The sequence below is a fragment of the Pteropus alecto genome, unplaced genomic scaffold (assembly GCF_000325575.1).
Source record: "Pteropus alecto unplaced genomic scaffold, ASM32557v1 scaffold76, whole genome shotgun sequence".
Classification (NCBI taxonomy): domain Eukaryota; kingdom Metazoa; phylum Chordata; class Mammalia; order Chiroptera; family Pteropodidae; genus Pteropus; species Pteropus alecto.
Window position 1 is genome coordinate 30,663,856 of NW_006443138.1, and position 15,448 is coordinate 30,679,303.

Below are 15,448 nucleotides of genomic sequence, written 5' to 3' on the forward strand. Positions count from 1 at the left end.
CACACACACACACACACACACACACACAAAAGCTCCTCATCTCTGCTCTTGGTGCTGCTGAAATATCCCTTGTTTATGACAAAGGTCTTTTGCATCAAGCAGGTCAAATTCAGATTTTACCCTGTTTTTCCCCACTCTATATTTTATTCAAAAAGCTACCTCTTTTCACTATAGAATATAGAAAATGAGTTTCTGAAGGCATCAAGAAAGCAGAAAAATGGTGGAGCTGAATTATGTTGATGACGTAATAGTCATTCTAAGTGAACAGCTGAGAAAAAAAAATCTTCAAGTCATCCAGAAATGGCATCCTGGGCTCTTTAACAGATACCAAAGTAGAGAAAGTGGTAGGTCCTGCTTGGGACACTGTGGCCCTTAACTTTTAATCTGCCTCAGTTAGAATGCTACCCACTTACCCAGCTTTAAACAGAGCCTGTTGACTAAACAATAACCTATTGGTTTATAAACATATCAAGAAAGAGAATTAGCATCTCTCAGAGCTCTTATTTACTTACTTATTAGACTTTATTCATTTCACTGGTGTTAGGTGAGTTCTCATTATTCAATAATTCAATTTAACATGTTTATTAAGCATTTATGCTCCCAGGAGTGAGTGGGGACTGGGGCAAGGTGGGTGGGGAGGAGAAGAAGGCCTGCCTTCAAGGAGTTTAGGATCTAATTGAAGAGACAAGGGACACAAAGAAATGTGTCTTAGCAATACAGGTCAGTACACTCAGTGAGGGCATGGAGAGCATTGCGTGGCACAAAATAGGAGGTGAGATTTTTGCTGGCCTTGAGGTTGGATGATGAGCACGAGAGAAGCCTCCTCCACTTGGGAAAGCAAGCTTAAAACAATTTGGGAGATTGGAAAGAACTGTGTTTCAGCTTCTCTCAACAGACCTATGAAACAGCTCTGCTGCCCAGAGTGCTGTCACCCAAGTGTCTGAAAGGCCACATGCAGGGGTGCAGTCACGGGCATCACACCCTACCCATGCCCAGTGTCACTCAGTACAAACAAGCAAGTCTTCTAGGCTGTGAGTTACTGTCCCCTCCACAGGTGTCATACCTGGGGCCACTCTCCATGGCTCCTAACCTCCCCCAGGACATCAGTGCATGATCCCACCTGAGTTGAAGGATTTTTTAAATAGATCATAGATGGAAGGGCTAATTTTGTTGGCTTGCCTTCCTCTGTGTTAAGAGTCTATTAGTATCTTTCCCATGCAAACCAGGCTTTGTACTGTGCCCTGAGGCACTCACGGGTTTTCTGTGCAGAACAATAAGTAGATGCAGGGACAGAATGGAGTCAGGTGAGACCTGTTATCTGCCTTGCTACTCACTCAGTGACCCGTGGGTGGACACCCCATGTCCCGGCAAGTAAGGTGACAAAGGTCATTAGGAGTCACAGATTTATCAAGTCATTGCTCTGGGCACTGGCAGCAAACCCTGTCCTCTAATGACATTCCATGTAAAGCACTGTGACTTTTATGGGTTTACACCTCCTGCCTTTGTTGGCAAGTGACAGCCTCTCTTGGCATTCACTGCAACAGTTCAATCTTTGTAGATTCACAGTGTCTATGCCATGAACCTTACAGAAGAAAGTACCACAACTTGAAAACTCATGGAAATCAGGATCAAGAGTAGCCTGAGAGAATAGGGGCTGAGAAGTGTTCCTCCCATCTTTTCTTTTCAGGGGAAAAAACATATGTTGGCTTAAGGTTGAAGGTCCTCTGAAGGAATTAGATATTGGTTTCAGAAAGATCTGTATTTTTCATTCAGTGTTCCCTTTGTCCGCAGATTCTGAGAATAGAAAGGTGTGTGTTTCAGCAAAGGCAGGGGTCATCCTGTTAGTTCTTGGGCCTGGAGACCCTGGTGCTACAGATAGTAAACATCAAGATGCCTCTCCATATGTCTCCCCTAGGAAAGTCACAAAGCTTCCTTTGTTACAAGCCTAAGAAACATCTAGCTTTCATGGTTAGAGAAGACCTATCCTTTTTTCACCTCTAAATAAGGGTGTCAGCCATCTGGGTCAATTTTTGAAAATATGACTGTATTTATTCATTCTCTTCTTAATAGCTTCATTCCAGCTGATTTAAGACATCAATCTCATCACTCCAGGCATTGCCCTACTTCAGAGCCACCCAGCATTGTGTGCTATCTACCCAGTCTGCCTCCAAAATTAGGTGGCCTAGAATAAAGAAGAGAAAGCAGGAGGGAAAACAAAAGGAGCACTTTCCTCTCAGGCCAGAGCCAGGCAGACCAAAGAATCACCCTCTGGTGGCTGCTGAGCATTGCTTACTGAGGGAGCGATGTAGTCTTAGGGCTACCTCAGAAGCTCACTAATCTCTCATTTGTCCCGTCTCCTACCCTTCACCTCCTACTCCTCGTCTTGAACCTCTGCAAGAACTATCCCACAGCCAAAGAAGAAACCAAAGCAGAAACATGGGACAGCATGGGCTAGGTGGAGACTATGAGTCTCCTGGAAATGGTCCCTGGCTGTGGGATATCGGTGTGTCACGAGGCTATCTATGAGCTATCTATGAGTCATGTGGTCTGTAGCTCCATCCATTTGAAGTTTTCAGTGATTATGGAAGTCACTCACCTTTTGTGTGGCACAGAGGAAAGAACACCCAAACTAAACAAGGGCCCAAGGAGATCAAGGCTCGTGGGTTGTTGGCCCATCAGAGATTTGTGGACTGGAGGGCTATATTTTCTTCAAGGTTGAGTGTTCACAAAATTTAGGGGGTATGAGGAGCAGTCAGGAGAAATTTCATTTCAAAGAGTCAACCAGCCCTCCCTCCCACTCACCATCTGCCCAGGCTCTGGAGGCAGCTCTATAACAGTGAACTGCACTGAGCATGTCATCTCTTCCTGGAACTGCATGTTCCCAGCTGTGTCTTGAGGAAGGTGAGGAGGTCTGCCATCCAGGCAGAGCAAGGGAACTTGCTCAGAATAGACCCCCTCTGCAGCTCTGGACCCCCTAACCATGCTTGGGGAAGCGCTTCCCTGGGGTTAGCACACAACAAGCTGGCTGGTCCACCACAGGCCCAGCACACCTGTGAGTTGTGTGCACAGCGCTGTGTGCCTGTGCCTTTTCTCTGGTGGGAGCCCACAGCTTTCTTCGGCTTTTCCTGACTTCCCCACCCTCCCAAAAGAGCAAAGAGCACCAACTTAGGAAAGAGGAAGGGACCTCTTCTGACCTTCATTGGCAGGATTTGATCTGAGAGAGGAGAGAGAGGACACTCGAAGGCTTCACGTGACCTTGGATCCAGGTTTCCATAGAAGCCTCCCTGTGGATGCCTTCTCACATCTCAGGGCTGTTTCCAGCCCCGTCACCTTCACTGTGGCACAGAACACAATGTCATATACACAATGGGCACTCCGTAAATACTGTTGAGCAATCATGGGCTCTAACAAGACTGCTGCCAAGAATAATGGAAGGGTTATGTCACAGTTCGCATAATAAAATGTGACATACAGACCCTGGTATCACATGGCCAGCGTGGCCATTGTTATGTGGCCTGTGGTTGGCTAGCTCACTATGGCTCCCACACCTTTCTCCTCCCTAATCTCATTTCACCCAACCTGTCCCTTCTTATATTGGTGTCATTTTGTTTTTCTCTTCCTGGTACTGAAGGCATTTACTAGACTTCCCCCTGCTGGTTTGGTGTCCTTTGCAGCCTTGGTTCAGATAATTATCTTCCGGTTAAAGGAGGCTCCTAGGCTCCCTGTGGTGGGGTCAGGCTCTGACACACATGGACCTCTCTGCCCTGTCACTCTGCACAACTGCTGTTCTGCTGGATATTTTAGTGGTCGGCCTATGGGAAAATCCTCTGTCCCAGAGCCATGATGGCTGTACAGCTGTAGGCTATTTTTCACAATTGCCAAGTTTCTAGGAAAGCCCCATCACAGGATCACCTGGCATCTGGGCTTCCTGCCTACTTTTGTCCTCCTTGTGCCCTCAGTGGCCCCACAGTGCCAGGTTTACCCTGTCCTGACTGGCCTAGCCCTTGCTTCTTCTGCTTCATACAGCCAATGCCCCCTTTGGGCTTCTATAACCCTGCATGTTTACTTCTACAACTACATTTACCATCTTGTATTATGATTGCCTTTAATTTACTGTCCCCCCTACCAGCAAGGGCTTCCTCTTTACAGCACAGTGCCTGGTATATATCAAGTCCATTAATTCACTCAACAAACATTTACTGAGCGTCTGTCACGTACAAGGCATTGTTCTAAGCACTTGGAATACACCAGTGAACAAAACAGACCAAAAGTGCCCATCCTCATGGAGCTTACATTCTAGTATGGAAAACAAACACAAAATAAATGAGTAAATTATACAGTTAGAAAGTGATAAGCACTATATAAAAAGCAGAGCAGGGTATGTGGGAGTAGGAATGCTCAATAAATTCATGTTAAATTGAATTTAATTATAACATGGCTAAGTGGACATAGGTTGGGAATTCTTCTCTTCCCTGACTCAGTTCTGATCAATGAAGCCCAAGCCCTTGACAGTTTTTGTACTCTGCACTATAAGTACATTTGGTTGATTCCTCTAACCAAAATATAGTGACCCTAGAAAAATATTAATAGATTTGCAAATAATATATTGGGATGTAAAGATTCTAACCAGTGACCAGGTAGGTCACTTGTGATTTTTTTTAGTTCACAGCACACAAAGAACATATTTTTCCAGCACACTTAGAAACATGGGTGAGGTCTCCCAGAGCCTGAGGGGCCCTGAGGGCTGAGGGTGGCCGTATCCCTGCACACCTGGACCTCACCTGAGACACCTGGCAGTAATCAGCAAACTTCAGCCTGCTTTAGAATCACCTGAGTGATTAACATGCAGAGTTATGAGGCTCATTGGGTTCTTGGGGAAGGGTCCAGGAATCTGCACTGTTTATAACTCTCCTGATAGTTCTGGTGTTGTTGGTCTCTGGACCCCTCTCTGAGGTGCACTGCTGTTCACCATAGCAAAGGTGTGTGGTAAATCACAATATTTGCTATGTCCTTATATTTGAAGTTGGGAGCTATGGAGAAAATTATGTAAATCAGGGAGTTCTGAGACCTTCACATGCATCAGACTCACCTGGAGGCTCGAGAAAACATGGGTTGTTGGGCCCAGCCCCAGAGTTTCAGGAGGGGGCCCAAGTATGTACATTTCAAAAAAAGTTCCAGCTGATACTGGTGCCGCTGGTCCACAGGACCCCACTCAGAGAACCACTGATGTAACTCATTTAAGAAGCTTGTGTACTTAGGAATTTGGATTCCTGTAAGCTGTCTTTGTCCGCAAAGACAAAGATGGAGTTCAGAGGGGTTGTTGGGCCCAGCCCCAGAGTTTCAGGAGGGGGCCCAAGTATTACATTTCAAAAAAAAGTTCCAGCTGATACTGGTGCCGCTGGTCCACAGGACCCCACTCAGAGAACCACTGATGTAACTCATTCAAGAAGCTTGTGTACTTAGGAATTTGGATTCCTGTAAGCTGTCTTTGTCCGCAAAGACAAAGATGGAGTTCAGTTTTGGAAAATAGGACTAAACCCTTTAATCTAGTTAGAAAGCATAAAAAGAAATAGATTTGAGAAACTTAATCAGAATAAATTTTCTATTTGATAAAAATGCTGCTCTGTGACCTGCCGTCATCTCACATCTACCCACTAACCTGTGGTGTGCTGGTAAATGTTTGACAACCAGTTGTTAGGGACCCAGTGTAGAAGGGGACTGATCTGTATCATTTACCCATTTCTGTCCACCATGGCCAATTTCAAGCCCATCGTGAAGTCACTGAACATGGAGTTGGGAGGAGATGCACATGGCTCTCCCATGTGTATAGGAGCCATCTCTGTACATCATTGCTTCCAACTACTCTAGAGCTTTGCAGCTCCTCATGGAGTGTCTCCTTAGCCAGTTAGTTACAGGTCACAGTTTCCAGGTTCAGGACCATTTCCATCTAGGTTGTGGTTACAGTCACAGGAGCCTTCTCTGAATACATAAACCAACATGACCATCTTTCCTTCCCATGGCCTGCAGTGTTTATGAAGCCCTGGAGTTTGACCTCTAAATTCTGGGCCCAGCTCAGGTCCAGGTGGCAAGCCACTTAGGAATATCTCCTTCTCCCACATCCTTGAAGGTTCCGGTTCTCCTGTTCTAGCAGTAAGAGCTGAGGCACTTCTGACAGTAATCTCAGGGTGCAATGGAAGATTTAATGCCACATAAACCCAAGTGAGCTAAAACATCCCTTGCTGAAGAAATTATTTTTTGAGGCTACCTACCTTCTTAGACAACACTGAATAGAAAACATTGGGGAAAGTTTTCTCTTCCGGAAAATAAAACAAAGGTCTCTGACAGTTCAGGTCAAGGTCTTGGGAACTGTTCTGAATATAGATGATGCCGGAATAGCAATGGATTCCCGATCCATGCAGACAAAAACCAAATTCAATCCCATTTGTCTCCTCCAGATTCTCTCCACTCCCCTCTCTACTTGCCTCCTCACTTTGACTCAGTACTGCTTTCTCTCTTTCCTAACTTTCCTTCATCTTTCCAGATGCAGGACGCTATGGGCTATGAGTTACCCTGGGTGTATTTTGTCAGTCTGGTCATCTTTGGATCCTTTTTCGTTCTAAATCTGGTTCTCGGTGTGTTGAGCGGGTAAGCTGACCATTTCTATGTCCTCTTTATAATGCAGCCGAGCAAGGTCCCAGGTTCCACTCCATCCATTGCCAACATCCTCAGGGATGGGATCCTAAGAGGCCCAGGAAAACCAGGGGGAAAAGTCTCCATTCAACCACAAATTCTGACCCATTGGCTGGCAGGCTGTTTGGCCTCTGATTTGCACCTGGAGGATCGGGGTCCCAGCGTTGCGTGGGTCAGTGTCTGGAGCCGGCGATGGGCTCTGGGCCGTGCTCAGCTGCTGCGTGTGCCTCACTAACTATCATTCCGTTCTTCCAGGTCAATGATGCCGTAGGAAGGGACTGGCCCTGGATCTATTTTGTTACACTTATCATCATAGGGTCATTTTTTGTACTTAACTTGGTTCTCGGTGTCCTTAGCGGGTAAGCAGGACCAAGGAAAAAGGTCTTGATTTTTCCGTTTATTTTATTTATTCTTTCTGCTATTCCTGGCTTTATTCTTTTTCTGGCTCTGATGAACCTGGGATAAAGGGCCACCTCAGGAGCCTTGAAGTGAATGTCCTTGGCCTGGCTGGGCAGAGGGTCAAACATGCAAGGCTTAATCCACTGGTTTGGGCTTCACCAAGAGATACTGAGGCCCGCCTGTCTCCTGCCAGCTCATCCAAGCCCCTCCCTCCATTAAGCAGCTGCTCAGGTAGGCAGGATGCTTCTTGCACCTGAGGAGTAGCATGGTGAGACCATGGAGTGGGAAGGTTTTGGCAGCTGGAATTGGGAAAATTCGTAGACTGTGTGCTTTCAATATATGCAGCAACCTTGCAGATAAGTACTTGCCTGACCTCCCAAGCCAGTCACAGTTTGTGTGGCAGGCTCACAGTGAAGATTCAGAAAGCCTTTATTCAGTGTTGAACCAGAGTTTGACTTAATATATATAAGAAATACAGACTAAAACTATCCTTCTCTTTGTCTCTAATTCATACACTGAGCAGTCTCTGTTTGGTCTCCTCCACTTTTCTGAATGGAAAGGGCACTTAACTGTTTAAAGCCCTAGTTTATGTGAGGATAGGGGCAATGCAATAAACTTTCCTTTCAATTTATCTACTTGACTACAAGTATAAAGTCTACCTAATTTTTGCCTTTGCTCAGATGAAGTTATAAACCAGTAGAAGCAGCAGATGTGCAGGGCGTAGAGGAGCCCTGGGGATGGCCACCTTTATACCGTGGGGTGCATTGGATATTTACTTAGCCCACTTTCTTCTTCACCATACCAGCCAGGCCAAGGCCTAATACCTAAATGCTCCTGGTGACCTGCTCCTGGGTGACACTCTTTGCTGCCTTTGCTACAAGGTCGGGGGGAGAGGGTGGGTGGCGATCTATTTCTGCTCTGCTCAAGACGGGTCAGCTGCTTTGAATAGCCCTTCCTGGATCTCCGGGGACGTTAATGCTGGGAGAAAGTTCAGCTTAAGGAGTAAGATTGATCTTCATTTTTAGTCAGTAATAAACTGAGAATAGCAATCCCCCCTCCTGCCATAGCCTAATGCTGTGGAGGAGCATCAAGTTTAGTCTTTGAATTGTGTGAAGGACTCTGCTTCCATCTTCATTCTTTCCCGTGGTGGGTGGGCTGCTAGAGACTTTGATGACATCATGCCTCTTACCAAGGTAAGACCACACAGGAAACGAGTGTCTTCCATCAGGATGACATAAGCCCCTGATTAGTTGCCTGGAGGGTGGAAGGGTTTTCATATTTGTGTTCCAACATGAGAAAATGTCCCTGTGAATCAACAAGGAAAGCGTTGAAAAAAATCAACCTCATCACCCCCACTCAAGACAGAAATTTGGATATCCCAGCTCTGCACTTGCTGGATGTATAATGTTGGGCAACACTCACCTTTTTAAACTTTAGTTATCCATCTGAAAAAATGAAGATAATAATACTAACTTATAGGTTGCTGTAATGATAGAATGAGATCATTTATGTAAAATACTTAGCATATAGTAAGTGCTCAGTAATGATGCTGTTATTACAATGATTATTATTTACTTGATGCCTATCATAACTAGAATTATTGAATAAAATCATCATATATTAGAACTACTCCAACCCTCCTTTTAAAGATGAAGGAAGTAAGCCCAGAGGTGTTAAGTGACTTGTACGATGTCATTTTGCAGGTAAATATCAGAACAGGCTCCCATCTTCCCATCACTGCCCATTAGATGTATGTTGAATGAGCTTGAACTATAACACAAGTGAGAGCTCTGAACTTTTAGAAAATGTCCTAATGATTCCATTTTCTTCCCCTAGAGAGCAGAAACAAATCTAAGTAAGTGGTATTTCCCCTGCTTCCAGAATCTGATGTGAGAGAGAGGACTAGACTATGAAGGCCCCTCCTCAAGCAGAGTATCTGCCCCAGTAATTCTTGGCCCCACCAGAAGAGTTATCTTCCTGGTGGTATTAAAGCAGAGATATCCAATGACAGCAGCTGCTGATGTGAAAGTAAAGTCCTTTTGAAGACCATGTCTTGGCCTAACTCAGTCCCAATGAGAGAGAGTGTGTAACAACACCAAGCCCAAAGCCTGGCATGTAGTAATGCTCAAAACGTTAGTAGACTCTGAACAGGAACACTAAGACTTTCAGACATATGCCCCCGTGAGTCCTCGAGTCCGTATATTGGTCTCCTGGAGACTTTCCTAAGCACCTGATTCCTGACCCATTCCCAGAGTGGCAGCTGGCTCCTAATAGCTCCAGAATTGTCGACAGAACATTTCCCAAGACTTCCTGGGAACACCCTCTGCCCAGATGAAGAAGTGTGTGTGGGTAAACATCTTCCTTTCCTGATTTGGGGAACCCTCTCCTAATCTGTCAAGAGGGCTGGCCACTCTGAATGGGCTGCCCTGAGTCCTTGAAGTGACAAAACCTGGATTCAAGCTCCTATTGGCTGACTACATGGTGGCAGCACTTTTGGTTTCGAATCAGCATCTTGATTAGTCAGACAACAATATAATAGTCACCACAAGAATATAGCAAAACACCCACTTATTCATCAGTCAGACTCCTGAGTAAGCCAACCTTCCAGAAGCATTCAAAAATGTCTCAGAGCCCCCATGAAATTCACTTTCGAAGTAATAACATTAACAGTAACCAGTATCCTCTTCATCAGATTCTGTGCTCAAAGCTTTAGGGGGATAAGCTCATTTAATGCTCACAACAACCCTGCAAGCTAGGTGCTATTCATTTCTCCATGTTATAGAGAAGAAAATTGAGGTTTCAATGAAGAAACTACCTCAGGTGAAAAATGGAGGATCCAGGATTAAACCCAAGCAGTGTGAACTTATAACCTCTATTCCTAACCTCCATGTTATACTGACCCCCAACCCATGTGGCTGGTTAATCCCACATTCTGAAATTACAGTCAAAAAGTGGGGAGGTGAAGAGCAGAAGCTGCCATAAGGAAGGATGAGAGGAGCAGGCAGCAGCAGTGGTTCATGGCAGGCTTCTAGAAACAGCCAGCGGGACCAGAAAGAGTCCCAGGAGGAAACTGCAGAGCCACCACTGGAAGGCTGCAGTAGGTCAGGGCCATTTAGTATGGGGGCTGGCAGCCCTGCTAATCCTAATAGTCCTTGAGAGAGAACAGAGCCCCCAACTCAACAGCACTGCAGGCTTGGAGCATTCTGGGGCTGGGGGTATGAAACCTATAGCCATCAATTAAGGATAATGTTATTTTGCAGCCCAGCACAGTAACTCAGCCTCATAAATTATATCCTTCAGTCACCAAGAAAATGTTAAATTGTGCTCATAGCATTATGCTCATGAAGGTAATGAAGATGACACTGCATAACACTTCCATTTAGAACATGGAAATTAGAAATTTTGGTCATTAGAAGATGCTTTAAGCATTCTTTATGTGGAACACTCACATATCCAGAACACTGTATTCCTGACAATGCCAGATACAGTCAGTGTAAACAATATATATCTTGTGGATTTTTTCAAAGTGCTTTCATGTTCATTATCTATTGATCTTCACAAGCCACAAGACTAGTATTAGTAAAGATATGAATCAGGTTATATTTGCTTTCCCTTCTAGAAAACTCAGGCCCTGCCCATCGGAATTAAAACAGTGACGATGAGATTCTCAAAGTTGTGCTTGGAGCTGTAACCAGGTGAAAGTCCCTGGACTCTGGAATCCAGTTACTTTTTGTGTTTAAGTGATTGCAAACTGAGGGCTTCAGACATATGCCTTCAGTTGACAAGGGGCCCAAGATGTCTTAGATGAGTAGGCATCCCACTGGGAGATGAGCATGTCTCTCTTCCCCAAAAGCAAAGGGCCTGATGGGTAGGCATTTTACAACTGGTAAACATGCTGGACCATGACACCACAGTTAAGACACAATATCCAGGTCCAGAGGGAAGCAAGAGAAAGGCCAGGACATACATGCCTTGTGAGTGGAAGCAGGAGAGACAGCAACATATATAGTCAATTCTCATTACTCTAGGAAGTCACCACAGACACTGAATTAGTGAATAGTGAACCATTGCTCTTAGGAGAAATATAGAGTTATGATCAATGCATAACCCTGTATTATATGTGTTTCTGTTTAAATACAGTTTATTTAAAATACATTTTTGATTTATTAACACTGAACTCACAGCCAGTGACACTGTAACTCATGCCTGAATGAAGCACATTTAACACACATATTTTCTCTGTGAGGCACATCACAACCTTCTTGCACTGAGGAACACTAGACAGCACTTCGGCACTATGTTTAGGGGCCATTTTAAACAGAAAAATCACCAACAAAAGCACAAAAATGCAAAAACATGGCACTGAATAGACCATAAAAAGGATGTTTGTTTATAATCTAAAAGCTGAAACAAGAAGGCAGAGCATCACATCACCTGACCTCAGCTGGGAACGTGACTCCAGTTTTGCCATTCTGCAAATTTCTGCAGATGACTTCAAAGTCACACAAGTTATTGATTTAGGGGTTACAAATAAATTTTAGCAAGTAGGCAAATTACAAGTATGGAATCTGAATAATGAGGACCGACTGTATTGATTATCAGAGGGCCTAGAGCCCCAACTGTCTGTAGTGGTTGGATTTTCCACATGCATCTCCTTTTGCATGCTTTACATTACTGAGTACTGGCCCCCAGCTCTCCACTCCACCCCTCATTTTTTATGTTGGCCATTGCTGGCAAGAGATATTCTCCTGCCTTATGACAAATCCCACAGCTGTGACTGATTGTCTAGCCGGCTCCGGTCCCTGGGCCCGGCACAGCCCGTCAGGCGGAGGTTTCATGTCTTCATTAGCTCAGTCCCTCAGAGCAGGTGCATGGCTGGCATCCAGGCAAGAAGATGGAGAGAGCTAGGCATTGCCACCCAGAAAATCTCTTACTGCAGTAGGGTCTGGAGAGGGAAACCTGGCTCACCTTCCATCTGACCATGGTCTGGTTGTAACTTATGCTCCCTGGAAGCCAAGGGAACCCACAGGGCTTCAGATCTGACTCTACCACTTTTCCATCCCCTTTACACCCTCAACACACCTCAGTTTCCTTTTCTCCCAGTGAGTGTTTATTTTGGGTCCCCAGAGGTCTTGGGGTATGGATGATAAGCTTTCATTCCATGGGGTAGATGGTATAACAGTACTGTGTCAGTTGTCCCTACTCCAATTTGATCCCAATCCTATTCTCCCAACTCCAGAAGAGGGATGGGTAGTTGTCTTATAATTACAACTTAAACCTTCTGCAAAAGATTCCAAAAGAGTTATTCAGTCACCTTACAACCCAAACCCACTCCACAATCAAGGAATGGAGAATGCACATGTGTGTGGGCAGAAAGCGAGTCAAGAGAGGGGGCCTTGAAGTGCAGTTTTGGAGTTGATTCACATGGAGAGGGAACTGCTATATAAAGCGACTATCTACAGAGAGCAAGCCTATGGCCCAGGGGCAGTGTGACCAGGTATACAGGTTTGGGGGCAGGTGGGCTGGCATCTTTTTATGCCTATCCCCAATAGCAAAAGGAGAGAGGGGCAAAGCAGAGCAAGGCTTCCAGCTTCACTGCAAGCTGTCAATCTGGCCCCTTTTCCCTGGCATTAAATATCCTAGGAAGGAAATGAAAGTACCTGCCAGTTGGCAGGAAGCCTGAGAAAGAGCAAGTTCAATCCAATTAGAATTGGATTCAATCAAATTTAAGAAGAAAACTCCATCCAAACCAGAGCATCATTAAGGCAGCAATTGAAGAGAACTCGTTATCTTGAGAGCCCCTACATCTCCCAATTAAAAAGTTCCCTAGACCACTCCCAGCCCCAACCCCATTATCGCTAAAATCTGTGCTCTCCTAAGCAGCACTAGCAAATACTATACAGTGGGATAGTAAGAGAGCACCCTACATCACAGTGGATTCAGGAGCCTGTGGTTTGTCCCCCTGTGGTTTATTGGTATGTCCTTCCTTCCAAGGTGCCTTTCCTGTAGAGGGATTGGCTTGTGCAAGAAATTCCTTCAGGATGGTTTTTGCAGCCTTCTTCCCTGAACTACACCTTTACTGGTGAGAGAAGGAGAAATCATGCCTTGAAAATTAATCAAGATGCCCAATGCATGTCACACACACACACCCCGCTGAGGGCTCCATTTCCCACAGACTGAATATCAAATACAGAAATACTCCTATATACTATTTGGGAAGAAAAGGCACAGACTTGCTTTGAGAATTGAGAATTGAGAACTAGCCTTCTTGATTATTGCCTTCTGCTGCCATCCCCCTCATTGTTTAGAAAGTGAATTTGAAGCCAGGAAGAAAATAAGAACAGAACCATAGGAGATAGAAAACAAAATAGCCATTCTGTCAGAAATTTTTCGATAGGCCCTTTTTCCTACAAACCCCAATTCAATTCCAGTTTCTACTCATTATTACTTTAAGGTGAATGCATCATTTAACTTTATATTATCTTGATTTTTATGTATTTTTCCATTCTGATTAGATTTCTTTTTTAACCAAAAGGGCAGCCCTAGGACATTTTCTTGTGTTTGGAATCCTCATTTGTCTCCATTTGGGAAGAACTTTCTCTAGATTAGAAACCTTTCCAGGCAACTAAGAGTGGTGGGATGAGCCCTAGTCATGAGGATGGAGTTAGAGAAAATTAAATCCCTTGGGTCTTAACTCAGTGTTGTACTGCTAAATATTTAACAGTTGGCTCTTTTATTTATTTATTTATTTATTTGAGGAGGGGGGAGCCCTGGTTTATAACATTTCCAACTTCCATGGTATAAATATTCCTACCATGGCCAATTTCAAGCCACCAAGGAGACACCTCTGAATCCAGAGTTGGTAAGATGCACAGGTGGCTCTCGGGAGCCACTGCGGGTGAGCAGGCTGCAGCACACTGCTGCTCCTAACACCTTTTGTCACCCAGAGGCTCTTTAGATTTTTCAGCTGCCACCCAGTACTGAGGGAAATGAAAATGCATGTACCATACTGTTGTGAAAGTTTTTTAGTTAGTGTTCTGAAGGAGTTTCCAGGTCATTGGAGAACAGTTGTTATCGAAGGAAAAGCCTGTGATCATGATCCAGGAAAAAAAGAAATGGATTTTATCCTTCTCCTTCAGTGACTCCTTCCATTTATGTGAGAGTAAAGACAAAACTTGGGATGAATAGAGAAAGCTGTCTGTGGAAGTAGGGGCATGGGGGCGGCTTCCTAGTGCATAGCAATTAATACTTTTGTTCCGTCTTGTCTCCATCATTCCTTCATGCTGACCTGCTCCCTCCTTCCTTGTGCTCCCCTGCCCTGTCCACTCCACTCTCTCTCACCAGAGAGTTTTCTAAAGAGAGAGAGAAGGCCAAGGCTCGGGGAGATTTCCAAAAGCTGAGAGAGAAGCAGCAGCTGGAAGAGGATCTGAAAGGCTACCTGGACTGGATCACCCAAGCAGAAGACATCGACCCTGAGAACGAGGATGAAGGCATGGATGAGGAGAAACCCCGAAACAGTAAGCAGCCATCCTCTGTCTTGGGCTGGGTTCTAGGAGAGGGAGGAAACAGTGGGGAGGACAGCAAAAACCTTTTACCACCAACCTTTCTTTACAGTTTGTCCTCCTGGAGCAACATTTGTCTCATTGATTGCAATCATTCGCTACTCATAGAAATTAGTCACAGATGTGAAATACTTGCTGTTGATCTATAAAGCCCCATATTCCTTTTAGAATCTTTGATCTTAAGGACAGTTGAGATTTTGCTAAGGTGGACTCTATTTTTAAATCAGACATCCTCCTCTGGGTTCCACCTCTTTGGTCAGAGGGGCAGGCTTCCTATTCTAGGCTTGTTCGAAAGGAACAATTTCCACCAAGCAGCCACCTGGAAATCCAGATTCTCACTCCCTTTGCAGCAGACTTCAAGTGCCATCGCACTTTCTCACAGGAAAAGGAGCCAAAGGTTTCTCTTATGGAGGTGAGATGAAAGGATCTGGGGAAGGACTAAATGGGGAGATTGAGGAAGACCAGAAGCATGTGACAGAATACGATTAGGTTACAGAAGCTGAGCCCGATCCCTTCTTCTGAGGTTGCATGGAGCAGATTGTTGGACAGGCTATTGCTGGGATAAAATTGAGAGTGATAGATGGTAGTGACTTGCAAGTACAGGAAAGATGATGAATCATGGAAATTCAGGATCTCATCAGATAAGCCAGTGATTCTTAGAGTGTGGTCACTGGACCAACAGCACCAGCATCATCTGGGAACTTGCTAGAAATACAAATTCTCGGCAGCGCTTCAGATCTACTGACTTGGGAACTGTGGGGCGTACCCCAGCAATCGGTTTGAACGAGGCCACAGGT

The 15,448-nt window shown here is 44.9% G+C and overlaps 1 protein-coding gene across 15 annotated transcripts in view; it reads left to right on the forward strand.

The window, feature by feature from the left end:
- Window positions 1-15,448, forward strand: part of CACNA1C (calcium voltage-gated channel subunit alpha1 C) — a 606,859-nt gene that overhangs the window by 427,659 nt on the left and 163,752 nt on the right. For 12 of the 15 annotated variants that reach the window (XM_025041057.1, XM_006923890.3, XM_025041060.1 and 9 more), the window contains exons 8-9: window positions 6,946-7,049; window positions 14,434-14,606. In XM_025041057.1, coding sequence (XP_024896825.1) covers window positions 6,946-7,049; window positions 14,434-14,606 — 277 coding nt within the window. Of the gene's footprint in view, window positions 1-6,541; window positions 6,646-6,945; window positions 7,050-14,433; window positions 14,607-15,448 lie in introns of all 15 variants that reach the window. The other 3 variants (XM_025041061.1, XM_025041070.1, XM_025041069.1) reach the window with 1 other exon arrangement.